This window comes from Pyxicephalus adspersus, chromosome 1 (assembly GCF_032062135.1).
Source record: "Pyxicephalus adspersus chromosome 1, UCB_Pads_2.0, whole genome shotgun sequence".
Lineage (NCBI taxonomy): Eukaryota > Metazoa > Chordata > Amphibia > Anura > Pyxicephalidae > Pyxicephalus > Pyxicephalus adspersus.
In genome coordinates this window covers 106,508,731-106,535,894 of record NC_092858.1, presented here as the reverse complement: position 1 = coordinate 106,535,894, position 27,164 = coordinate 106,508,731, and the positions used below count along the sequence as shown (strand labels likewise).

Genomic DNA, 27,164 nt, shown 5'->3' with positions numbered 1-27,164 from the left:
ATCTGTTGCAGTTACAGCAGGCAAAAAGTTTCTGAGCAGAGAACTATAGGTTTAAAAAAATAATATAAGTTTTTTTTTCTGGACTTTTATATTAAGGTTTACTTCCAAAGTCTTGCCCACCTACTTTGATGACAAAAAACAAGAAAATACTTTTCTTAGATGTTGACAGATTTTTTCAAACGTCAAGGTAAGTGTTTCTATGAGAACTGCTGATTAACATTAAAATTTTTTTTCCTGAATGAAATACTGAGTGAAATACCAGCATCGACCTTAGAATACTAGTATGTACAATCAGAATACTACAAAACATTCCTTTTATCTTGTTTTCAATCTTTAAATCTATACATCTTTTCCACCTGTTGGAAATAAGATCCAGACATAACCCCATACACCTTATAGAAATGGTGTGCTCAGGAAAAAAATGGTGTGCTCTTGATTTTCATGGGAGAGGCTTTACACCTAACATACTGTATGGAAAGTTTCCAGCAGGTGATTGCATAAACTGCTTTCTTAGAGTTGCAATAAATGTACTGATAATTGGTCACTAAAAAAACAGGTAAAGCATCTGCATTCTGCAAGGATTGGACAATATTTATTACTCTATTTATAATTTTTTTATAAATTATTACCCCTGCGAAAATATCTGAATTCGCTGACGGTGAAATCTTTGGTCGTATTTTTCTACAGGTCTCCTACTGAAACAATGACTCGTTCTGCCACCTAGTGGCCAATCAACAAAAGTGCACAGCTATGACAATATTATTATTAAACAGGATTTATATAGCGCCAACATATTACGCAGCGCTGTACATTAAATAGGGATTGCAAATGACAGACTAATACAGACAGTGATACAGGAGGAGAGGACCCTGCCCTGAAGAGCTTACAATCTAGTAGGTGGAGGAATTTCACACACAATAGGATGGTAGAGATATGTAGTGGTGGGAAGTAGTGATGGTTTCAAAAGACAGAAGATGATGGGTAGGCAAGTTTGAAAAAATGGGTTTTGAGAGCTCTTTTAAATGAACAGAAAGTAGGAGCAAGCCGAATAGGATGAGGAAGACCATTCCAGAGAGTTGGGGCATCTCTGGAGAAGTCTTGTATCCGTGCGTGTGATGAGGATATGAGTGAGGAAGTCATTAGTAGGTCATTGGAGGAGCAGAAAGAGCGGCAGGGGGAGTATTTTTTTACCAAGTCAGAAATGTAAGTGGGACAATAACTGTGTAGGGATTTGAAGGCAAAGCACAGGAGCTTGAATTTGATTCTAAGGTGAAATGGAAGGAAATGGAGAGAACTACAAAGAGATGCAGCGGAAGAGGAGCGTAGGGAAGGATGGATGAGTCTGGCTGCAGCATTCATAATAGATTGTAGAGGAGAGAGTCGGGTTAGTGGAATACCAGAGAAAAGGATGTTACAGTAGTCCAGATGAGAGATGATAAGAGCATGTACAAGGAGTTTGGTGGTCTCAGGGGACAGGTAGGGGCGGATTTTGGAGATGTTGCGTAGGTGAAAGTGACAGGACCTGGAAATGTTCTGAATATGGGGGGTAAATGAAAGGGCCGAGTCAAAGGTGACACTAAGACAACGTGCCTGAGGGGAGGGCCGAAAAACAGTGTTGTTAACAGTTAGATATATGTCAGGGGGAGATTTGGAATTTGAGGGGCGGGATGATGATGAGTTCTGTTTTATCCGGGTTGAGTTTCTGGAATCGGTCAGACATCCATGATGAGATGGCTGACAGGCAGCATGAGACCTTATCCAGGACTGAGGGAGACAGGTCAGGGGGGACAAATAGATTTGACTGTCATCAGCATACAGATGGTACTGTAAGCCAAAGAAGGATATGAGACTACCGAGAGAGGAGGTGTACAGAGAAAAGAGGACTGGTCCAAGAACTGACCCTTGGGGAACACCAACAGGGAGGAGAGTGGGTGAGGAGGAGTTACCATTGAAAAAAACTTGAAAGGAGCGGTCAGACAGATAGGAAGCTAACCAAAAGAGAGCAGTGTCACAGATACCAATGGAGCGCATGATTTGTATTAGAAGGGAGTGATCAACAGTGTCAAAAGCAGAGGAAAGATCAAGAAGAAGGAGCAGGGAAAAGTTGCCTTGAGACTTAGCTCTGATGAGGTAATTGGCCACTTTAGTAAGGGCTGTTTCAGTGGAGTGGGCAACTCTAAAACCAGACTGGAGGGGGTCAAGGAGAGAGCTGGTGCTCAGGTAATGGGTGAGTCTTTTGTAGATACGGTGTTCAAGAAGTTTGGAGACATATGGGAGAAGGGAGCTATATAGGACAGTAGTTAGAGGGTAGGGAGGGGTCCAGTGAGGGTTTCTTTGGGGTAGGGAGAATTATGGCATGTTTAAAAGCTGAGGGGTATTTACCAGTAGAAAGGGGGAGGTTGAATAGTTCGGTTAGGGCAGGGGCCAGGGTGGAGGAATAGGCACAGAGTAGATCAGAAGGAATTGGGTCAAGTGGACATGTAGTAGACGGAGATGATGAGAGAAGAGTTAAGACTTCGTCCACAGTGATAGGGCTGAGGGAGGCCAGTAATGATGTACAGGTGGAAGGGGTGGGTATGGTTGGAGTGGCTCGGTGGGCAGAGACATCATATCTGATTTTGTCTATTTTATCTCTAAAGTAGGTGGCAATGTCTTAGGCAGAGAAGGATGTTGTGGGGGGAGCAGGTGTGGAGTTTAGGAGGGAGTCAAGTGTAGAGAAGAGGTTGCGTGGGTTGGAAGCTTGAGATGTAATGACTGCAGAGAAATAATTTTGTTTGGTGACAGTGAGCACTGTGTTAAAGCTTTGAAGCTTGGCTTTGTAGTCCATGAAATCAGCACTGAGGCCAGATTTCCGCCACTTGAACTCAGCTGCACAAACAGACTTTCGTAGCTGTTTAGTGTGATTGTTGTGCCACGGTTGGGGGTTGGCAGGGCGGGGGTAGTGAAAGGTGGCAGGAGCAACATTATCCAAAGCCAGGGAAAGAAAGTGGTTTAACATGGTGGCAGCTTCATCTGGGGAGGTGATTTTGGAGAGGGAGGGGGTTAGGGACGCAAGGCAGTTTGAGAAAAGGTTGTGGTCAAGGTTACGCATATCTCTCTGCCATTTACCAAGTCTTGGATGTGGCAGGGGAGGGCAAGGGTTTGATAGGTTGAAGGTGATAAGGTTATGATCAGAGAGGGGAAATGGTGAGTTGTCAAGGAGGGTGAGGTTGCAGAGTTTAAAATACAAAATACCAGGTCTAGAGTGTGTCCATCTATGTGTGTGGGGCCATTGATGTGGGGGTAAGGGGCTAAAGAGTCGGACAGAGTGGACTTCAAATGAGTTGAAAATGAGAGAGGGTGGGGTAGGAAGGACTCTATGTACAGTTGACAATAGTAAATCCTTGGAGTCAAAAAGACTCGGGGCAATCTATTAGTGTTGAGGTCCTACTATTGAAAGGCAACAAACTCAATTTAAAATGCCATATAGCATATATTAAAAAAGCATCACTACACTTTAAAACTTGAAAAAAACAAACAAAAGTATTCCTTTTGTATTTCCTCCAGAAAATCAGCCGTACACATTGCTCGCTCACTAGTTCAGATTAAGTAACCTCTGGACTTTAAACGTACTTTACTATACCTTACTCTCTCTGCAAATGAATAACCAACCTTTACAATAAATGGTTGTTGTTACTGTATAAGTATTACAATTCCCCATTATGAGAAATCTATTTTCCTAATATTAACATTAGGAGAGAACAAAATGTTCAACTGATTATAATAAAGATATTGAATATATTCTCTCACCTGTTCTTTGATACCCCACCACAGAGGTAGCATACCATCTATATAGCTGACAGGCCTGAACTCTGTCCCCCTGGAAGATGGGAGTCAGATGGAGGAAAACCAGGTAATATTGACAACCACTACTAAAGTGTATATATAGGGCTCTGTTTTCTTAAAAAAAAGGGTAATAAGGTTTTTTCCAGTGCTTAATGTCAACAATCACACTAATAGATTAAAAGTTTTTGCAATTTATTATATAGTACTTTAAAAACATATCGCACATACAATATTGCATATTGCTTGCACATACATAAAAACAAATAGACAGTTCAAAAAATTCTAAAGTTCAAAAATCCTCATTACCTTTTTTCTAAGAAATCCGGATTTGATATATAAAAAAGGATGTGGTGCAACTTGAAATATTCCCCCATTTAGCTATCTTTCGAAAGTATATATAGGGCTGCAATTCACTGCCTCTTTTCTTTTTGATTTTTACTTAGGAGCAAGGCTGGCCCCTAAGACCTGTGTTTGTAATCTGTTCTCAGCTTTTGGCCCCTGGCTTTAGGTTCAGGTGTTTCTAACCACATGCTGGCTTTGACATGCTTGGCTTTCTGGTTCTCCATCCCTGTCATTCTGATTCTTGGCTTGACACCCCACCTCAATATTGGCACGTTGAACCATCTTTGAGTCATTCTTTACTGTTAACCCTGCTTTCATATAAGTTGAGGACTGCAAACGGGTGCCTTTTAGCCACACAATATCCTAACCCTCAGAGGCCTTGGAGAAGACCTAACATCTGTAGACTCCAAGCCTTCACTTATGCAGCACTAATTGAACAGGTCAGTGTCTGCTATATCTGGGTAAGCCTTCAGAGTCATGATTGAACTTCCTGACCTTTGACAAAAGCAACCAGAGCAAATTATAGTCACTAAAGGGTTCCAAATAAAACTGAAAAAAACAAATGAATTGTGAAATTGGGAGCATTAATTTGATTTTTTTCAAACAAATTTAATATAAATAAAGGAGTTACAAATAAAATAGATTTATATTTATTCATTTTACAGAATAAGTGGAGGAAAACAGATCTTTTACAAGCATTGGAAAGGGAAGGGAAGACGCTAGTACTCCGCAGCGAGATCCGCCCTGTGTTGCAGTACCTTGCCCAGGCCTGGCCTCCACGCACCAACACCTGCAAGGCCATCACGAGGGCGACCTTCCACTTCAGCTGGGGCTCGAAGATGGACCGAGTAAAGAGAACGACCACGTTCAAAGAACATTGGAAGGGCGGCAAAGGAGTTCCGGACATCGCGACGATGCTCAGGATCATCTTCGCCTGCAACGCGGTAAGAAGGACACTGGTGGATCGATCTTCGACTTCTGCAGGGAACGCCATGTCAAGATTCTTCCTCCTCCCACTCTGGAGGAGCCTAGGATGGGACAGGTGGGACAGCTCCGTGCTGTACAACTGGGACACCCCTTGGTTCTACTTGGACATGTTCAAGTTCATCAAGGAGAATGAGCTGCAGGGCGTCAGGCCCGACCTGTGGAAGCCGAAGACCATCTACAAGCAAATCCGTGGAAAGGACTCAATGGAACCTGTTGCGGGTAGAAACGCAGTCACCTGCGAAGAAATCTGTATCAACATCGGGTCCAAAAGACTTGCCAACAGGCACCAGGATTTGGCCTGGATGGCAGTCCAAGGAGGACTGCCCTTGAGAACTTTCATGCATGCCAGGAACTTATGTAGGTACAGACACTGCCCCTTCTGCGTCATCAAAGAGACGGCTATGCACGTCTTCTGGCAGTCCCCCTATACCCAAGCCGTGTTGAAGACCATGGAACAGGAACTGAGCCAATTCGTCCCGAGAACAGCCATCACGTACTGCGCTATGCTGTATGGCCTGTTCCACGGCGAATTCACGGAAGAAGAAGTTGAAGGAGCTTGGAGAGTTTTGAACTGTATTAAGGATGCTATCTGGTGCGCTAGGAAGCGCCTTATCCTCCGGAGGGAGAGAATGGCCATCGAGGACTGCAGCAGACTGTCCCTCAGTCTGATCAGAGACTATACCCTCATGGACTTTCCAGGAGAGGATAAGGACGTCTAAGAAGGCCCCCCCAACTAGGCTGTTGTCTAAAATGTTTAAATGTGTGAAATTAGTTTTGTAAGAGCTCAAATAAAGCTTCAGGCCTGGATGAGCTCCTAGGGATGGTTTTAGACTAGTTTAAGATGTGGATTGACAATCTGTTGGGGTGGTTTGCGGCGCAAAGCCGCAGTATGGAGGGATGTATGTATTTATTTGCGAGTGTGTTGTGGGGGATTGTAATGTAGTGTTATGCGCTGCGTCGCAATTCCATGTATGTGTTAACCCTGATTGTATTGTTTTAGAAGTATGTGATTAATAAAGCAATTTATTCAATCAAAAAAAAAAAAAATCAGTTTACAAGTAGCATCCCTATAGATCAGTTCCTTTGGAGCTTCGGCTCCTTCTGCCAAAGGCAAAGATAAAGATGCATTAGATGGTCTGTAACATAAAATGGTCATAGGCAAGTCCAATCACCTGACAAATCCATCTGACTGAGGGCTTAGAAGCCCTAACATTTATTGGCCCACATGAAGAGGAGAAATAATGCATTTTATCCTTGTTTTTAGAGTTTCCTGCAGGTGTACAGGAGGAAGTGGAGAAGGGAAAACAGTGATGCACAAATGCACAGCTTTTGACAGTTGTGGTGCATTCGTAGGTCAATTTAAAAATACCAGGCTATCATTTGCAACATATAATAATGCATAATTTAGCACTACTGAATTGCAAACTGACTCTTATTACTGAGGAGATAACTTAAATTGTTTGACAAGCACATTTTAAACACAAAATATTTGCTTGAAATATTGCAAAAGTCTTGCAACTAAAGAGATTTTGAAGAAAAAGTAGACAGTTTTACTTCCATAAAAATTAATTCCTGCTAAGAAGGCAATATCAGGCCAAATGTGTATTTTTCCACATACCATTTTTGTTGAATAAATGTTTAAAAAAAAAAAAAAAAAAAAAAGTTACGTCTTAGAGATAGAATTAAAGGCTTTACCATTTGAGAGTTCCTGAGCAATTTTAAGAACAATCCCTGCTAAACCTTATTTATCAATAGCCACTTTTTATTCCACGGAGCCATGGTTTACGAAGTAAACTATACCAATCATGAGAGATATAATATATTAATTTTTTATATATATATATATAACTCTTCATAAAAAAAAAATAAAAAGACAAGCACTCTTCCAGAAGCCAGTTACAGTTTAAATGCTGTAACAGTTATGACCATTTACAAGCTTACTTTTAGTCCATGAACATCTAACAGGCTGCTTTCCCAATTCCGCACCACCTTACCATGTCCGCATGGTGCAGGAGCTACTTGACTGGAATAGCCTTTTTGTAAACTCCCATTCCACTTAGCTTGTGCGATTTCCAGCACATTACATGTTAATAAAATCCATAGAAATTAAATGAAGAGTTGATAAAACCAAAGACAACACATTACAAAACTTTAAAATTGCAAACTTTATTGTCAATTCTAAGTAAACAAGAACATATTGCAGTGTTTCCAAACCTAGATCTCAAGTGTTTCATGCCAAGGGGCCTTTAAATATACAGATGGTCTTTCTAAAAACATTTGAAATTATTATAATTTGGAAACACCATCCTAAAAACAAGTCTACTACATTGTATTAGAGGAAAGAAACACAAACACAGACTATTATTATTTATTATTACTATTATTATTATTTAATAAATAATATTTTGTTCATTTGTCCCAAAAAATGCTCTTAAAACTTTTTCCGTTCTACATATACACTAACTCTCACCATCACAGCACTTTAACCTAAAATCTTGAGAGAATAAAGTGTACTCAGGTACAAACTCAACTGCAAAACCAGCTTTCACTGAGCCATTATACATGAGTGGAATGTATGAAGCATATATCTGCAAACCATGAACAGAAGATAAAAAGCACCAATTACACATTTAGCATTGACATTGTTATCACAAATAGTAACCACACTTTACTTTCATTAACAATCCAGACAATTTGTTCAAGTCAACTCCATGTATCTGGGTAGAGCTATGTGTGGCACCTGCCTGAGTAAATACTTATATTTGAATAAACAGTGTTGACTGGTAAAATGATTTAGATCATACAGAACTATTCATGACATTAATATGGACATGCCATTAGGAAGCCTTCCAGAAAGTTACTGCACTGTATTGCATTTAATTCCTTCCAAAGAGGATTATCTCCAGACCATACAAATAACTGTTAATGCCAAAGCAGAACCATTTGGACCTGAGTAAAGTCAGACTGTTCTCCACACTAACAGAAGTGAGGAAGCCATCCGGATAAGTGTGAAATCTGTTCAATATTTAATAGAGCCAGTAGAACAACTATTACTAGCTAGTTGGATAATGAAGAACACTATTACAAGAACCCTTACCAGCCGATATGGGCTGCTACATTTAATTAGAACACAAATTTATTCAATAAAGCTGCTGGTTTTATGCCGTATGCATTAAACAATGTCTACAGACTGCATCACCACTAAAGGCCGAACAAATCTACAAATCACATCATACAAACCTGGATGCTGTCATTTTGTGATTAAAGGAAAACCTAGAAGTAGCACCAGAAAGGAAAGCAGGAAGCAAGTGTAATGTGCCACTAGTGCTTCCAGTACCTGCAAGTATGTGAATGGAATTACACATTGAAATAGAAGTCCCATGCAAAGATTTGGCAGTTTGCATGACATTAAGCACAAGCAAATCTTTCATGTTTGTTTAAATTTAAAATTTCAGTCCCTGACTTAACTACAGTAATCATTTGGTAAATGTCACATTCATTGCTTTGCAAATATGCTCACAGACTATTGTATTAACGAATTCCATGTGCCAAAACAGCAGGAACTAAAAAGACAATGTACAGGGACTAGAAGTCTGTTTTTGGTACCACTGCAAGTATCAATTTTCAAAAAGCTGTATCTCAGAAAAGACAGCATAGAAGCGTAATAAAAATGTCAGCTTTACTTAGTGTTCTCCTTTAACAATAATTAATATCATTTAGGGATTGATGACACGAGTTTGACCCGACTTTATGAGACATTCATAATTATAGTTTTTGGTAAAATTGTTTTTTCCTAACACAATAGTTTACCCAGTTTGTGGACCCCAAAAAAACAATTAGATGACCTTATGCCTCCAGTGCAGCAAAATTTAGCATACTATCTGCACTTTCCACAAAAGTACTTACAAGTAAATGTGTCATGGTTAAGGTCATTATTAGGCTTACAATGTGTTGAGAATGTTCAGTATTTAGATCTCTTAAAATCATTAACCATCTATGAAGTACAACAATGCTGGCAGTAAGGAGGAAGGCATGAGTTTAAAAATATAGTAGCACAGCAGTCAATGGCAAAACTGCCAGCACTATTAATGACCTGAGTAATGCAGCAGGAGGCATAAGTTGTTCAGTCCTGTCAAGCAAATTTTTATTCCTTCAACAGACATAGTATATAGATGTATTTCTCACTATGAATGTGGGCTACAAAAAATATATAAAGGAGGGACAAAGACACAACACATTGAGGTCACTGATCTTCGGATGACTCTGCTGTGCCCCCCTCTTCTTCCTCCTCCTCCTGGAAAGAATGTAAGCGAAATACATTTTACCATTAAATTGCAAAGGCCTGGAAACACCAACAGCATTAAAACAAATACATATTTTACAACTGAAGGCCAATTTCTGCTCCTATAGCTCAGTTTAGGACCACCGAGCAACTCATGATGAATTTAAGATTACTGCATTATGGTAAACCAGTGTCTAAACTCATCAGCAGAAGGTTTTCTACATGAGAAACTAATGAAACTACCTCAATTCAGTACAAAACTTTGAAATGAAAAAGCTGCAACCAGGCAGGTCCTTTATTGCAGAAAGGACAGGTAATGTCCCTTCTGTAATAAAAAAAAAAAAAAGTTCTTACCTGCTTGATTGCAATGTTTTAAAAACACTTATCTGTTCCCATTACCTTGTAGGTGCCGCCACCTTATTTCTTTTACTTTCCTTAGTTTAAATCTTTGACAATCTTGGCTGGCCGGGATGACGTGGCAGATGTACGGCAATTCATTCATTCCCGGCAGCTGAAAGAGAAGCCAGGATGCACCAGGTATCCTGGCATGCAGTTCAACATTTTTTAACAGAACAGTGATCAAGTAGGTAACAATGGTTATTGCAGAAAAGACATTGTCTATCCCTTCCTGCAATAAAGACTTGCCCGATCACAAATTTTCAAATCAGAACTTTAGTTCCACTTAATGTGTATTTAGACAGCCCGTGGTCCTATAGAAAAAAAAATATGCATGGGGAGCAGATGCCACAAAGGAAAAGGAAGATATAAACAGGGACCAATTACCAAATAGACAAACTTTGAAATTAGAATGAAAATCCAAAAGACGAACATAATACACAGCACAGCTTAAAAAAAAAAAAAAAAAACCCTTTGCAAAAAAAGCAAACACTCTAATATTATTAAATATGTATATGCAGCCACCGATTGTACATGGGAACATTTACGCTCCAAGCAGAACTCAGAAGGACTAAAATACAGCTAAATGAAATGTAACCAACAGTTCTGATTATACAACTCATTGTGCCCATAAATGTGAATTTTAATCTAAATGATTTATCTGAACTCAACTTGCATACTTTAGTTCACTAAACAGCTAAATTTATTAATGCATTCATGATGAAAAAGCCTACAGGTATAAAAATATTTCAGCACAAGGATTTCTGTACATAGCTTACTTGTTTCTTAGCACCTTTTTTTCTTCCACTGTTTTTTCCACTTTCAGATTTCTAGGAAAAAAAAAAAAAAAAAAGTATATTAATTCTACATCCAATAGGTTTAAAAGCAAATCAGTTGTGCAGTGCATGAACGCAAAAGGTGGGCAAAGTCATAGCCTTTAGCCACACATAGGCTTATGTTTGTTGTTAACAGATAGCCACCCACTACCTCAAAATCTGGCATCAAATGCTTGATCAACCCTATTCCTAGCAGGTGTGAATACAGAGGCAAGCAGTTATACCTTGAGTAAGAATTAATGCTAAGTAGTGCTAGCAGCAGAGTAGGAGAGTAGAAATGGCCATCCCCACATACTGTAGAGGACCCTTTGTTTTTGCTTTGAAACAGTGTTTGTATTATATGTTATATGTATTATGGGGGGGGGGGGGGGGCTTCAAACATATTTACACTAAACTAAAAAAAAATAAAATAATGGAACTTTAAAGCATGCACAAACCACAGAATTTGCATCTATAGTCACTCCAAACCTTATGCTAGAAGTAGAAAATTAAACTGTAATATATTATAATAGCAAAGCTGATGGATTGATTTTGTCCAGTGGGATGTTTGCACCTACCTTACTATTTGAGGTTTCCTTGTTGCCTTTTTTTGTGCTGCCTTTAGGGCGACCGCGTGGGCGTTTTGTGGTTGGAGAACCACTTGGCTCCTACACAGAATTTAGACATTAGGAAATCCATACTAATGGTTCAATCCAAAATTACATTTGCCTTTACAAATGGATTTGCCATTTCCATTAAACAAGAATCTGTGTTCTCTTTAGGGGTACAAAAAGAAAAATGCGGAATTAACGTCTAATCTTTTTGAATTGACTGTTATACAATTTCAAATAAAAAGGGTAAAATGCTCAATAAAATGTTACTTTGCTGCATACAATATCTACACAGATGACAATAAACCAATATTAGGTGATAGGTTTCCATGATATACCACCTAATAAATGGTGGTCATAACAGAACTAAATAAACACCTAATTTAAAAATTTGTGCAGGCAAGGTTACCTAAAGCTCATTTACTGCCCTATTGACAACAGAAGCAACCAAAGAGTGTAGTCAATGTTAAAATCAGGAACAATAATCCAGGTGGTTTTAGCTCCCACCTTTTTCCTAAATTAAGTAAACCATTTTGTAGTACACATTACTGGATTTAAATTTTAAGTTAGGCTAGAAGTCTACCAATTAGTATACAATAGAAGACCCATTCTTATTCTAAATGTTCTCACTGACTTTCAAAGTGATACTTCAAAAGCACTGATCAATCTGGCCTAATCCTGGCCAGTAACCCGTGGCTCTGGAGCCGCATGCGGCTCTTGAGCCTCCTTATTATGCCTCCCTTCCCTATTTACCGTGGCCGGCACTAACACTTCTGCCGCCGTGGTAAGGAGACATTCCCTTCCCTACATATGCATTGCAGAGGAGAGAGATTGCCTTTCATGGGTGTTCCCTCTCCTCCGTAGGCATTGGGGAGGAAAGATTTCCCTTCAGGGGTGTTCCTGGTAGGGGGCGGAGCCATCAGCACCGGTCTCGAGAGAGAATCTGGCCTAGTGTGCCTTCTTGACCTCCTAAAATGGCCTAGTAGCCAAAAAGTTTGCTGACCTCTGATCTAAAGGTTTAAAAATGTAGGAGTTAATAAGTAGATGTGAAATATAGCCAACAGACATTCAAAATTTAAGTTATAAAAGTTATGTTTATACAAGTCATACCAGTTTTGGCACACAACAATATTTCTGTGTATCAAAATGTGTAATACTTTTGAAATAGAAACAGTTGTGTAGCTTACCATACTCACTTTTGCATTACTTTGTTCTTGTGAAGGAGAGTTTGACCTTGTAACTTGGCTTGAGGCTTCCTAAATAGCAGATACAGATTTTAGCACATTAAACTTTGAGTAGGTACATAGGTAAATTACTCCTTTAACTGCAGCTATTAATGGAAGAGATTTTCACCACCGCCTATGGCAATGAGAATCCTATGGCCCTTCCTTTACTTATACAGATCCCTTACTTTACTTCTAAAGATAAACAAATACCTCAGGTTTGTAGGTCTCAAGAAACCCTGTGATCCTTTAAAAGATACCAGAAGGTTACACACATGCGCACGGACACACACACACATATATATATATTAAACCAGAACTTTGTAATAAGTTCTATACTTTTTTTACTATTTTCTGTAAATTTGGTTGGATGTGGTAGATGCATTACTTTTTTATGCCAAAGACTGCTAAGCTACAAAAAAAAAAAATTGTTTTTGAGCTAAGATACACTAATGAAGCTGCAGCCATCATAAAAAGCAGTCCACAAACACTGAACAGGTGCCTAGGCATGTTACTGTGTTTACAGCCTACATAAACTTCAGTTAATATTATATTGCATGACATTTCTCAGGCCAAGTTTCCTGGAGGTGACAGAAAAGAATGCATGTAATAAAGCATCATGTGTAGTCTTCAGCAGAATCCCATGCAACATGGCAACAAAGAAGCGAAATTGGAGAGCCACTTGCTGACAGTTTACAACAGTAAATGCCTAAACAAAGGCATTCATGGCTGATCATCAGGTATGTTCATGAAAGTTGCACAAATCCCAAATACACCATTTGTTCAATAGCCTGCAACTTTAAACACAGTTCGGCAGTAGCAGCTTCTATGTTTAGCTTTAAAGGCTCCTCATTACTGAAAAGGCTAAAGTTTTCCTGTATTTCATTTTAAGAGTGGCACTAGGGTCACATGGTCCTTTATCAACAAGTATTGTAAAAAAAAATGTCAACACCTAGTAGGTAAAATAAAAGGAAAAAATGGGTAGGAAGGTTTTTACTAAATTGCATCTCCAACCTGTGTTTTTTTCCGTGGACGACCTCTACCACGCTTCTCGGTCTCCTCTGAAGAAGCCCCCTTTGCTGCTGTTTTAACCTTTGAATCACTCATGTTGAAATATCTGCAGGAAATCATAAATTATTGCCAAATAAAGGAAATGTTTACTCTGGAGTCTATAGCCTACATCACAGAAAACTTCTCATAGTAATTCATCAGAAATCGCATGCAAAGTTTTTAAAAACATACTGATGCCCATACATAAGATGATCCAGGCCTTACTTTGACCAGGAGACCACAAATTCTAGTCTCTGCATATTTACATTTGGTCATTTGATGCCTTCCATTAATTCAAGCTCCTTGATAACTGTTGATGAAAGTGGACCTGTGAAGTCATTATGCCCTAAGGTTTATGGGTATTCCATTCCAGTTTAATTAAAGACCAAAATGAAAAAGCTAGCATCATCAAAAATCTGAAGCAGCTGTTGATCCAGATCAAGGCAAAAAAAAAATATCTTCTAAAGTAAAATATAATTTGTTAGAAAATATTTTTTCTTGATCCTTAATAGCAAATTAATGCTCATCAGATAAACAATCTACAGTGGTATTTTTTTTAAAAATATCAGTAGCTAGTTACATTTTTTACATATACATACAACTGAGCTGACTAAAAATAGGTACTGTGAAAGCTTACCAATCATTTTCCTTATTGTAAAGTTTCCACAGTGCAGAGGTTAAACTTTACAGACAGGTGCAAAGTGGTCTCACTTTAAAGAACCTAAATATTTACACTTTTCTTGCTACTCTAATGGTGAGTTTACCAGCTGAAGATAATACTTCAGGGAGTGTCATTTTTCTGATTGCCTGTGGTGCCAAGTTGGTATTCCCCCATTGACCTCTGCATTACTACAAACACATTATTAACATCCCTAGCGCTCTAGGAGGAAGGACGTGTCCCCAGGACCTGCGGGAACCAGCAGGGCAACGGGGTGGGCGACAACGGAGCAAGGTACGTGGGTTTTTTTTTTTTTTTAGTCTAAAGCTACCCTGAGTGTGACTCGGGATTACCGCTATTTGTGGGTAAAATCCACCCTGAGTCACACTCGGGAATACCGCCAGGGGGGTTAATGTAGAAGCCAATGAACCATGTAACCACAGATTGGGACCTGTAAATAAAAACCCTCTTTAGACAGGGTCTACACGGACGTTTTTAAAAACGCATGTAAACGTTCCTACTGCATTTATATGGGTTTTTTATGCACTTTTATTACCGTTTTAAAGCTAGACTTTAAAACGCTGGAAAACGTAAATGCCATGTTTTCCGCGTTTTTAACGTGTTTATAAATGGGGGGAAACGCCCCATTGAAATCAATGGAAGCATTTACCAGCATTTTTGGGCGTTTTCCAGCATTAACCCTGCGGTTTCATTTTTTTTAATGTTGCAAGCAACGCTATAGATAACGCTCATAAACGTGCCTCAAGGTAACATCCTGGTGTAGATTAGCCCATTGGAATGCATGGGAATTTCACACACGGGCTGAGTGCAGACTGTGCCTTAAATGTTAAGTACTCACTACGTGGCCAGTTGGGGAGGCAAGTAATACCAAATTTTTTAGGGAAACCTATAGATTTTCTGGTGGCAGACAAATGTTATTTACTGTACTAAACAAGTGCTTACACTATTTGCATGGAGTTTGCATGTTATCCTCCTGTTTGTGTGGGTTTCCTCCCACATTCCAAAAACAAGCAGTTAGGTTAATTGGCTTCCCCCAAATTGACCATAGAGTGTGATAATGATATTACATTATGATAGAGACAGAAGATTGTGAGCCCCTTTGATGGTCAGCTAGTGACCATCTGAGATATCAAGTGTATCAGAAGTGGGCATGTACTATATGAATAAAGCTCCACTCCATGGCAAATAAACCATACACAAACTTTTTTTGCATGTGTTTATGGCTCACCATTACCTGCACATAGAACAGGGAGAAAATAAATTGATTAATATAAACATTAGTTGCCTGTAAGATAACTCATTCACATACAATATACATCTCAAACAACTTTCACACATTAGTATACCCCAATTATTGACCTCTGCACCAAACAGCCCCACATAATTTTAATTTATACAGATTGCTAACCACATACATTTACTTACACCTGTAGATAATTGAGAGCAGTCTCAGACCCAGCAGGCTGAAGGGGGAATGTTGAAATGAATGTAAAAATTGATTTAAAGCTACTTAACAGGTTTTCCTATGATTTCCAGGCCATTCACCCACCATGCAAGCCATAAAAACCCTAATTCAGGTTTCTAATAGACATGTTAAGGATACATGAATAGTAAAAAGGAGCATTATTCGCCATTGGGCCCCCTGAGTGAACTTTACCATGGTAGGGAGGCTCATCCATAACTACACACCGTCTATACACAGCAGAACCTCGTGTGTCTTCCCCACAACAGGGGCCGTCAACATTCACCACAGACTCCGCACTGAGGATGGCAGAAGCACTTTGCAGCACAACAGCCCTGGCAACCATTCTCAGCATCACCATTGCAGGAGGGATGGAGGGCAGCACAGAGAAATCCCCCCCCAGCCTGGTAATTCTGTACACTGACCGCCACCGCATGCCTAAACGATCTGCCATCAGAACATCATTCATTAGATTAAATCAACAACAAAAGACAAACAAATTTACCCCGTTAAAAAAAACTAAATAAATAAATAAAATACTTACCCTCTTTTTTCCCTGTGTAGGAAAGGACAATTACCCTCTTCCCTCCCCCGATCCTATATTTATACAATCAGCCCAGATTAAAGGCTTTGGAGGGCGTGTTTGTGCCCCGCCGATGTCATCTGGAGGGAGGGGGACGATAATTCATAGGAAAGAAAGGCGTAGCCGCTTAACCCTTGCAACCGAGCCGAGTATTGTTAGCTGTCGTCCTGTGTCCTCCCTCCCTATGGCACATCCTCATATTATGGCGGGGCAGGTGTCTGTCTAGAAGGGAAAAATCATACAACTTCCAGGGCATCCACATTTTAATAAAAGGTTGGACACACCTCCCATTCAACGTAGTATATGAATAGCAGTTGGGTTTACTTGTGGACACATTTAAAGAATAAAAAAATATTTTAAATTATGTCAGGGAAGGGAACAGTCAACATAATAAAACGTGCCATGGGGATGCAATGGTAAATGAAAGACCCCCCCCCCCCCCCCCCTCACAAAAGCGTGTGGTGCGGCGTCCCCTCAAGTTCCACAGAATGCAGGCATAGTGCCGGGGGCGGGGTTGCGTGTGGCACAAAAGGGGTCCCCTCTATCTGGGCACGTCACAGCTGTTTGCCATGCACATGGTAATTTTCATGTAGTTTCAGGCAGATTATATACACAATATAATCTTCCACCAGCAGGGTATAATAAATATAGGAATACATTCATTTGTTGGTGGATTTTTTTATTACATAGAGACATAGTAGGTTAGGTTGAAAAAAGTCATGTCTATCAAGTTCAACCACTTGGGAAATAAACATATCCCAGATATAAAATTCTATAAAACATAGTTGGTCCAGAGGAAGGCAAAAAAGCCATGGTACAATTTGCTTCAACAGGGGGAAAAAAAAAACTCCTTCCTGTTTCCATGAGGCAATCGGATGTTCCCTGGATCAACAGTCACTGTTATTTTTACTTTAAAGCCTTAATACCCAGTTATATTCTGTGCTTCTAGAAAAGCATCCAGCTTTTTCTTAAAGCAATCTATAGTAGTTGCTGAAACTACTTCCTGATGGAGCCAATTCCACATTTTCACAGACCTTACAGTGAAGAATCCCTTCCTTACCGGAGCTTAAAGTTCTTTTCCTCCAGAAGCAAAGAGTGCCCTCTTGTTCTTTGTAATGATCTCAAAGTGAAAAATGGGGAACAGAGTTCTCTATATGGTTCTCTATATATTTGTACAGGGTGTTCATATCCCCCCTTAAACGTCTTTTCTCAAGGGAGAATAGATTCAGTTCAGCTAATCTTTCCTCATAGGTGAGCCCCTCCATTCCTTTAATTAATTTAGTTGCCCTTATCTGCACTCTCTACAATTCCACAATGTCCTTTTTGTGAACTGGTGAACAAAACTGGACTGCATATTCCAGATGTGGTCTCACCAATGCTTTGTACAGGGGCAGGATTATGTCTCCATCTCTGCAGTCTATTCCTCTTTTACTAGCTTTAAAATAATAATATAAGTGATAGTCAGCATGGGTTCAAGAAAGACAGAAGTTGTCAAACAAATTTACTCTCTTTTCTGAGGAAGTAAGTAAACAGGTAGACAGTGGAATAGCAGTTGATATAGTGTACCTGATATAGTGTACCCCACAGACGGTTAATATGCAAGTTAGGGTCGATAGGTTTAGAAAAGTCAATCTGAAATGGATAGAGAACTGGATTAAAGATCGCAACAGCTTGGCATTACATGCTGTTATTAAGTCTATGATCTACCAGAACCTTCAGATCCTTTTCCATTTCTGACTCCCCTAAATGTATTCCCCCTAGACAGTATGAAGCATGCATGTTGTTAGCTCCCAAGTGCATAATTTTACATTTATCTATATTAAATGTCATTTGCCACTTGGCTGCCCAATCAAACAGTACATCCAGGTCTGCTTGTAGATTATAGACATCTTGTATGGATTTAATTCCATTACATAGTTTGGTGTCATCTGCAAACACAGAAATGGTACTTTTAATTCCAAACTCTATATCATTTATGAAGATGTTAAACAGTAAAGGTCCCAACACTGAACCCGGGGGTACACCACTAATAACCCCAGACCATTCAGAGTAAAAATCATTAATTACAACTCTCTGGATGCGATGGCTTTAGGCCATCAACTGCTATTCCACTGTCTATCTGTTTACTTACTTCCTCATAAAAAAAAAGTAAATTTGATTGACAACTTCTGTCTTTCTTTAAGCCATGCTGACTATCACTTATAATATTATTTTCTAGCAGAAACTCCTCTATGTGGCTCTATCACTTAGAGAGTTATCAAACTCTCCAAGACCTTTCCAACTATGGATGTTAAACTAACAGGTCTGTAGTTACCTGGTAATGACTTTGCTCCCTTTTTGAAGATAGGAACCACATTGGCCTTACGCCAATCCATTAGAAATAATGACTTTGAAAGAACTGAGCTCAGCTCTTTGAGGATACGTGGATGTAATCCATCAATTCCTGGTGCTTTGTTAACCTTAATTTTTCCCAGCTGTTTCTCAATCATATCATTTCTGAGCCATTGTGACTCATTTAAGACAGTGACATTGCTGTTATGAATTTGGAGCTCTGCCATTTTCCTTCGTGTACACAGAGCTAAAAAAAGTGTTTAGTAAATCTGCCTTGTCTTTATCCCCAGTTACCAACCTAGTGACATTCTTTAAGGGGCCTACATGCTCAGATCTGAACTTTTTGCTATTAATATATTTGAAAAATTTTTGGGGTTTGCCTTACTTTCCTTTGCAGTCAGTCTTTCATTTTGAAATTTGCATATTTTATCTCCTTTTTACATCTTTTATTATATTCTTTATAGGTTTTAAATGATGGTGATCCTTCATTTTTATAATTTTGGAATGCCGTTTTCTTGTTCCTTTTGCTTTTTTAACATCAACTGTAAGCCACATAGGTTTTAATTTTAGCCTCCTAAACCTATTACCCATTGGAATAAATTTTTCAGTTTGCTTTTTTAGAACAGACTTGAAACATTCCCATTTCTGTTCTGTGTTCTTTGAGGACAATATTGTCTCCCAGTAGTAAGTTAAATTCTCTTTTGCAAGTTGTTTTTCCCCTAAAACAACATGAAAAACATTATTTCTTATTAATTGTCAATGAATGACTGAGTAATGCAATGATGTTGTTTAGTTTGTTTTTAAAGGTCATTTAACCACCTTGCCGGTATGCCCGTACGAAGGTCGGGCAAAAAAAAATGGCTAGGATGGTTAACCCCGTAATTTTGTCACATCCTTACCTCCATGGTCCCGCTGTATCCAATCCAATACAAAAAAATAAAAAAAAAAATAAAAGTAAATACATTTTTTATATTCATATTATCTACTAGAACCCCTGTTTGGACATATTTCTGTAAGTTACAGGTCTTCAATTTAAAAAAAAAAATTCATGAAAAACAGTGGATCACTTTTGGTACAGAAATCTAGACCTCAGTGTAACGCTCAGGTGGTTAAAGACTGTTTATATATGTTTACTATAATAAGATCAGCAGACATTGCTGGGAATAGGGGTTGCTAAGGGCAGGGGCATCCTTTTGAAATGTTTATTGAGAGGGCTAAGGAGCACCTTAACCACCTGACCGATAAGCCCGACCTTGGTACGGGCTAAAAAAAGTTACTATTTTCAATAACCCCGAACTTTTCTCCCTATATTAAAATCATCACTTACCTGGTCCCGCTGTGCTCATCCAGCGTCGTGTTCGTGTTCCAGCGTCGTCCTCCAGCGTCGATCTCCCTCTCCAGCGTCGGGTGCCTTCTCCGAGAACCAGCGGGACCAGGTAAGAAGAAGATGCCGGCCGGCGGAGAAGAAGATGCCGGCCGGCTTCTTACCTGGTCCCGCTGATTATCCAGCGTCGTTCCCCTTCCAGCGTCGGGTGCCTTCTAAGACAAGAAGCCGGCCGGTGGAGAAAAAAAAGCCGGCCGGCCGGCTTCTCCCTGCATGCGTGTCCCTCGGAGATGACGTCGGCGCGTGTGCGGGAAATTCAAACTCATTCAAACACATTTTGTATTGAATTGAATACAAACTCCTGTATCCAATCCAATACAAAATAATACAAAATAAATACAAAGTATTTAATTGGTAAATTCAAATTCATATTTTGTATTGGATTGGATACAAACTCCTGTATCCAATCCAATACAAAATAATAAAGAAAAAAAAAAGTAAAAGTAAATAACTTGGAAATTCAAATTCATATTTTGTATTGGATTGGATACAAACTCCTGTATCCAATCCAATACAAAATAATAAAAAATATATTTATGTGGTTTTGTCTATAGGTATGTGACGGACACTAGGGAGGTGTTTTAGAAAAATATATTACTATACAGTATACCGAATTATCGCATTTTCAGTATTGGATTGAATACAAACTCCTGTATCCAATCCAATACAAAATAATAAAAAATATATTTATGTGGTTTTGTCTATAGGTATGTGACGGACACTAGGGAGGTGTTTTAGAAAAATATATTACTATACAGTATACCGAATTATCGCATTTTCAGTATTTTTCATTTATTTATGTATTCTTGTTTAAGCTGATTTTTGTGTTTTTCCTTTAATTTTATTAAAAGTTTTTTTTTTTTTTTTACATGATTGTGTGTTTCAAACATTTTTTATATTCATGATATCTACTAGAACCCTTGTTCGGACATATTTCTGTAAGTTACAGGTCTACAATTTAAAAAAAAAATTTCATGAAAACCTGTAACGCTTTTTGAACAGAAATCTAGACCTCAGTGTAACGCTCAGGTGGTTAATGGAGGTGTTGTACTGGTGATGGTCCTATGAGTGCTAGCCAGTTTATTCAGAGTTAAGCTAGGCATACATTATGCAGTATTTACAATAAAGTTTTTGGCAGAATGCATTGTCGGTATTTGTGGGTTACAATAGTGCACCGTAGGTGAGTTTTATCCTCCACTGTCTACCTGATGAAGTATGATTTATATTCAACACAGTCGCAGAAATCAGTCAGGAATTTTTAAATGTAGTAAGGCACTTACATTAGTGTAAAATTATAAAATTCCTACACACAAATCAATGTCTATCAACAACCATATCAAAGAAAAATATATGCATTGAGAATAGATAGCTTTTAATAAAAATCTTTAGATTTTTAGATTCATCTCTGTACATTTCCTTACTAGCTTTCAGATTTTTACTCTTGGTGTGGTTTTCACTTACTCACAGTCACCAGCCATGTTATGGTCATGACACACCTGCAGCATCTCCTATTTGGCTTACCATAAAGAATAAATGAGGTAGTCGATTCTGTTTATTATCTCCCTCTGACTAATAATTCAAACAGGCTGGCTACCAGTTGTCCCAGAAACCATGGTTGCTCGACATTGCTCGACATTGGGATACAGCTGTATCCCCTTCTATGTTAGAATGGTTCTGTCAGGTCAATGAGATTGAAGCCATGGAATTTCAAATGTCATGGGAAGAGAATAGGTCTGCTGATCGTATTATTACAAAAGCTCACCAGATATTCAATCTTATTTAAACTGAATGATCGAATTTGGAAACATTTTTTTACACATGTATTGATAATGTTCACTGAAACACTATAAACATTTTCTTTATACCTTGGATTTGGGAATATGTTTTGGACAACTATCAGAATATGGACGATTTGATATGGCAATTTATGCTAATATGAACCTTTTCTGGCTAAAAGTAATCATTCCATTCAAGTGTTTTGGTACATATGTATCTGTCACATATGATATGTATAGGCTTTATAGGAGTGATAGTGTTAATTTTGTTACATGTTTGGTTAATTTGTTTTTATATATACTGATATAATATTGTATATGGCTGTATGTGTATTGCAGTTACCCCTCTCCCCCACCCCTTTTCCCTTTTGTATTTTCTGTCATTACCCTACTCTTCTACAAAATCCAAATAAAATCTGATAAAACAAAAAAGAATTTAACCTGTTCATTTACCTCCCTGCAAAGGAAACTTCACTTACATTGTGTGGCGTTCCACTGATTCCAACCATACATTCATGTACAAGCTTTTTTCTTTGCAGATGATTGGGTGTTCTTTGAAAAGTCAATTTTCCTCCTATTCTCCATACTATAGGTAAACAAAAATGAGAGAAGAAGGGGTTCTCTTAGGCCATGTTTTTATATTGTATTGAGTGATATATTTTTATAGAATACATTAACAAAATCATCCAGAATAAAATACACAGAAAATTGGTTCATGTGATGAAAATCAGATGATCTGCCAGTAATGAGCTAGACATAGCAAACCTACTGTATCGCATACATAGGGTATGAATAAACCACTGCAGAACTTAGAGTGAGGAGTTTATCGGGCAGCTGGAAACCTGGCGCGTTTCGCCTGACCGAGGGCTTCTTCAGGGGTAGCTGTGTGCTTAGTGAGGCAGTTGCAAGTATTATACGTGGTCTGATAGTATTATTATTATTATTATTATTATTATTAATAAACAGGATTTATATAGCCTGCCCCGAAGATATAGTACAAATCTAAAGGATCGGTTCAATAAATTATTATGGAATGTCAAACTGTCAAAAAACCAAACAGCCACATTTTAGGTACTGAACACGCTCAATTGCATGTTAATTTTCAACACCTGTCCGCATAATGATGAGCATATATAAGGGTGTTGTCTAACTTGCTTTTTACCTTTGTCTTAATTTTTTTTGGGTCAAGGAGGGGCTGTTGTTTTGTTTGTTAGCCTAATGTATGTTGCTACATTTGATACTTTGCTTACCATTTAGCACAATAGCTGCTTTTGTTTTTTGTACTGTTTTAATGTTTAATGTTTTAATGTCTATTTTGCTATTAGGAAGTCAATGTTAATGCTATGTTATTTTGTTTTTATCCATATTGTTTCATTAGAAAAGTATGTCTATATTACCACCTTGAAATGTTTGTCCTGCATAAATATTTTCTGATCCAGTTTTCCACTCTTGATAGGTCAAACTAGCATATTGGATTGGTAAATATTTTTGGAATGCAATATTTTTGGGGCCACTTTGGAAATAATTGGGCTTTATATGCAAGTGTGGGCTTACATGTGTTTTTTTGGTTGATTTTTGTCATGTAAATTTAGTGTTACCTGTGTGTTCTCTATATTTTAATTGTGACTTTTTAGCAAATAGGTTTTTTTTAATAAAGTTTTTGTCCAAATTTTGTATACTTTTTTTTTGTGGGGTTCCGTTCTATGATTAGTTTAACTGGCTAAAAGCACAATTGGCTTATTAAAACTCAGTGTGATATAACCACTATGTGCGTGTGAACTGTTCTATCAGTAGAAAAAATTTCCAGAGAAGGATCCTCATTCCGGTAAGTTTTTCTTTATAGGTGTATATTTGTTTCATGTGCACTCATGTATGTACATACATGGATTTATATCTGTATGTATGCATTTATGTGCGTACATAATAAATTATAGGAAGAAATAGTTAGAAATAGGCAATGAGGAATTTTTAGGCCATATTGCTTAACATGATTCAAATTGAAAAGATTGCCTATTTCATGCGGGTTTTAATGCGTATACAGCAGGCATACGTGCAAATGCGTGGCGTGGGCAGGTTTTTCAGTAGGTGGGAATAAACCAGGAAGTTTTATATCTGTGTTATCATCATGCTGCGCCCATTGTTTGTAGAGAGGGACCTGCGCTTCATCATTCAGGTAAGTGATTTTTTAAAAAAAAGTTTTAGAGGTGGGGGGATTTTTTTAAGTACAACAAGCATAAATTTTTGTCCATGTTTGCACATTTAAATGTGTTTTTATGCATCATGCATGCTTGCACATTTAAATGTGTTTTTTTGCATCATGCATGTTTGCGCTTCTCATATTCCTCGGCCTAAGAACTCACCGTCTTTAATCCTTCACATGTCCTAAACCCTTGTTTGTAACTACTTGAAATGTTAAGGATCATACTAGCTACTACTCAACCACATTTCTTGGGGGTTATTGCTGTTTAAAAAGCAAGTGCATCTAGGAGGCAAAAGGCAAAAAGGCCCATTCATGCCCCCCCTGGGCCAATTACATACCAAGGAGAATTGGGGTGAAATTTATACCTACATTTCAAGGAACCCCAATTTATTGGGAATGGTGAGGTGCATAAACCAGAAAATGTGGGTACAAGTGGGGGGACACTTGCTCCTTGCTATGTAAGTGGGCCCGGGGGGGCCACTTTTTCAATTAAGAACTCCTATGTACACTTGCTTTGGAAAAGCATTCCCAATGTAGGATTTTCTATAGTGTTTGCAATTGGGATCCCCATATCTTCAAATGCCTGAAATCTGGTGGCCTGAGATTTTGTAGATATTTCGGGACTCATATCTATTAGTGTCCTCTGTGCTTATACACAGAGTTGTAAGGCTGCAAGATATGACATGAAGAATTCTCACACACAGATATCACACTGTGCCCATGATGTCGTTACTCATGCCCACAGAGTGGATATTTTTTCCCAAGTAGTTTTTTATATAGAAGCCACAGCACAGCTACGGAATAGGGAAGGGACAGCCTGTGTCCCCATCTCAGCTCTTATCGGCAGCTGGAATCCTCTGCACGGATGACAGCTGAGAGTGGAGCGTCCTCTATTGTTCTTTCAATGGATTAGGGCTGCAGATGAGAGCTGGGTAGAAGTCCACACACTTAAAGTTGGCTGTTGACAACTATGTACATGCACATATTTCGATGTGTGTATGTACGGTTTTGAAAAATCTTCATGATTCTACCCGATTAAGCTCAATCAGAGCTCAATCAGAGCTTAATCAAGTACATCATTTGAAGAGCACTAAGTTGCCTTCTCGCTATCACATAAGGCTGGAAATTATCTTTCTTTGTCCAGAGGACAGTGGACGCCGTAGAATGTCCTCTGGATAGCTCAGACCACAATCCTGATTTTAGAGAAGGCACATCATTCTACTGTGTCACATAAATATTCCCGTGTTTAGTATTTATCCACTTTTTTTACTAAATTTTTATTTTTATATTGTCATATTTTTATATTTGTTGGGTTTTGCACATTTCAAGTTATGGGGGAGAATAAAAAAAAAGTTGTAAATAAACTAAAAGCCAGATTTTGTGAATGTTATTTTATTTTCTTTCAGGTGCACATTTAAACGGGCCCGGCCCACCTCAACATCCTGGCCTCGGCCACTGGACCCCCCCACAGCACGCCCAAAGTCCACCTCTACAGCACGGGCGCAGGTGGCAGGCAGGGGCACGGGGTGGACAGCCAGGGGCACTAATTGGCCAGTCAGGGGCTCGGGGTGGGCTGGCATGGGTTGGGCTGGCAGGGGCGCTATTTGGCTGGGCAGGGGCACTGGGTGGGCTGGCAGGTGCACAGGGTGGCCGGGCAGGGGCACTAATTGGACCAGCAGGGGCACTAATTGGGCGGGCAGGGGCACTAATTGGCAAATATTCATGTGACAGGTCCCCTTTATTATTCATGTGACAGATCCTCTTTATTATTAATGTGACAGGTACCCTTTAATATTCATGTGACAGGTACTCATTATTAGTGTATATATGTGTATATATATTTTCCTCTCCCCAGCCAATCACAGAGCAGTAGAGGTGATGAATGGAGATACATATCCCCATTGAACTTCTATTGCCCTGGTATTGCCTGCGGTTACAGCTAATTGAAGGCACGTGCTTCCAATTATCTGTAACCCCAAAGTTCCCATGGTCCGGGGATCCTACAGTGACATTATGATTCATAATGTCATTGTCGGAAAACCTGTAAAAAAAAATGAGTTAAAATAAAAACACACACTAATTAAATTCATTTAAAATTAATTTTCATTTTCTTTTAAACTTTTTGTTTCCTGAATTTTTGCAGTAGAATCCTGTGTTTTTCAAGTCGGGTCTATCCGAATTCGAACAGCCCTATTCGGGTCTAATATAAGGACAACCCGAATTTGAACACCAACACTAGTCACCACAATCATTCATTTTGATGTGATATATAATGTGCCTTTGTAGAACATCCATGTCTGCTGGTTTCTGGTTCTGAAGAGTTTTCACGGGCTGCATCCACTGTGGAGGTAGGCAAGAACTGACAGCTCCGCTCGCCTGATTGCCCCAGCAGCCCTAGAGGAGCTGTGAAATGTGTTCTGTATCTATAACACATACTACAGCTCCTCTAGGGCTGCAGGAGTAATCAGGGGAGCGGAACTGTCAGCATAGCAGAGCTCCGCTGATTGCTCTGCTCCCTGATTGGCTGAGGATAGGGAAAACCTGATGATGCTTGAGCTGTCATCAGGGTTCCCTAATTCTCAGCCAATCACGGAGCACTAGAGATGAATGGGCACAAGTCTCCCCATTCAAGTCTAGTGCTGAATGGCTGAGAAACGTAAAACCTCTACCAATCACAGAGCACTAGGGGTGAATGGAGAGCCTTGTCCTCATTTAACCCCTAGTGCCCTGCGATCCCTCACTGTCAGGAGGAGTCCCAGGGCTGTGCTCATGTCATGATTGCAGCCATGGGAATTATCCTGTCATTGGGATAACCTGAAAAAAAAAAGTTTAGTTACACAAACACACATACATTTAATAAAATAATTTAACATTAAAGCCCTGTCTAATTTTTTTACACATATTTTAACCCTTTCAGGGAATGAGTAAGGGGTTGTTTATAAATGGAAACTTTCAAAAAAAGCTTAAAAACACTTGTAAAAGCCTCCATTGAGTTCAATGGCAGCATTTTCAAGCGTTTTCTCGCATTTATCCTGCGTTTAAATTTTTTAAACTCTAACTCTAACTCTAAATAACTAAATAACTATTAAGATAAAGCTCAAAAGCCTGCCTGAAGGAAACGTTCTGGTGTAGATTAACCCGTTGGCATGCATGGGGACTTCAAACATGGGCTTTAAAAGCCTCAGGTTACACGCTAGGGAAACAGTCCGTGTAGGCTAA

The 27,164-nt window shown here is 39.0% G+C and overlaps 1 protein-coding gene across 5 annotated transcripts; it reads right to left on the bottom strand.

Moving 5' to 3' along the window:
* Positions 1 to 7,300: 7,300 nt before the first annotated feature.
* HMGA1 (high mobility group AT-hook 1) lies at positions 7,301 to 16,539 on the bottom strand. Of its 5 annotated transcripts, XR_011922262.1 has the most exons (7): positions 15,900 to 16,144; positions 13,496 to 13,598; positions 12,446 to 12,514; positions 11,226 to 11,315; positions 10,612 to 10,662; positions 9,836 to 9,978; positions 7,301 to 9,448 (listed from the first exon to the last, which is right to left on the bottom strand). XR_011922262.1 is itself a non-coding variant. In XM_072422688.1 (6 exons), exons 2-6 carry the CDS (start codon positions 13,586 to 13,588, stop codon positions 9,398 to 9,400), a joined length of 354 nt encoding a protein of 117 aa, XP_072278789.1. In that variant the 5' UTR covers positions 13,589 to 13,598; positions 16,217 to 16,539; the 3' UTR covers positions 7,301 to 9,397. The 5 variants fall into 5 exon arrangements, 4 of the variants coding, with proteins under 4 accessions (XP_072278789.1, XP_072278771.1, XP_072278796.1 ...); XM_072422688.1 differs by lacking the exons at positions 9,836 to 9,978; positions 15,900 to 16,144 and adding an exon at positions 16,217 to 16,539; XM_072422670.1 differs by lacking the exon at positions 9,836 to 9,978 and having other exon boundaries at positions 15,900 to 16,132.
* Between the last annotated feature and the right edge of the window lie 10,625 nt (positions 16,540 to 27,164).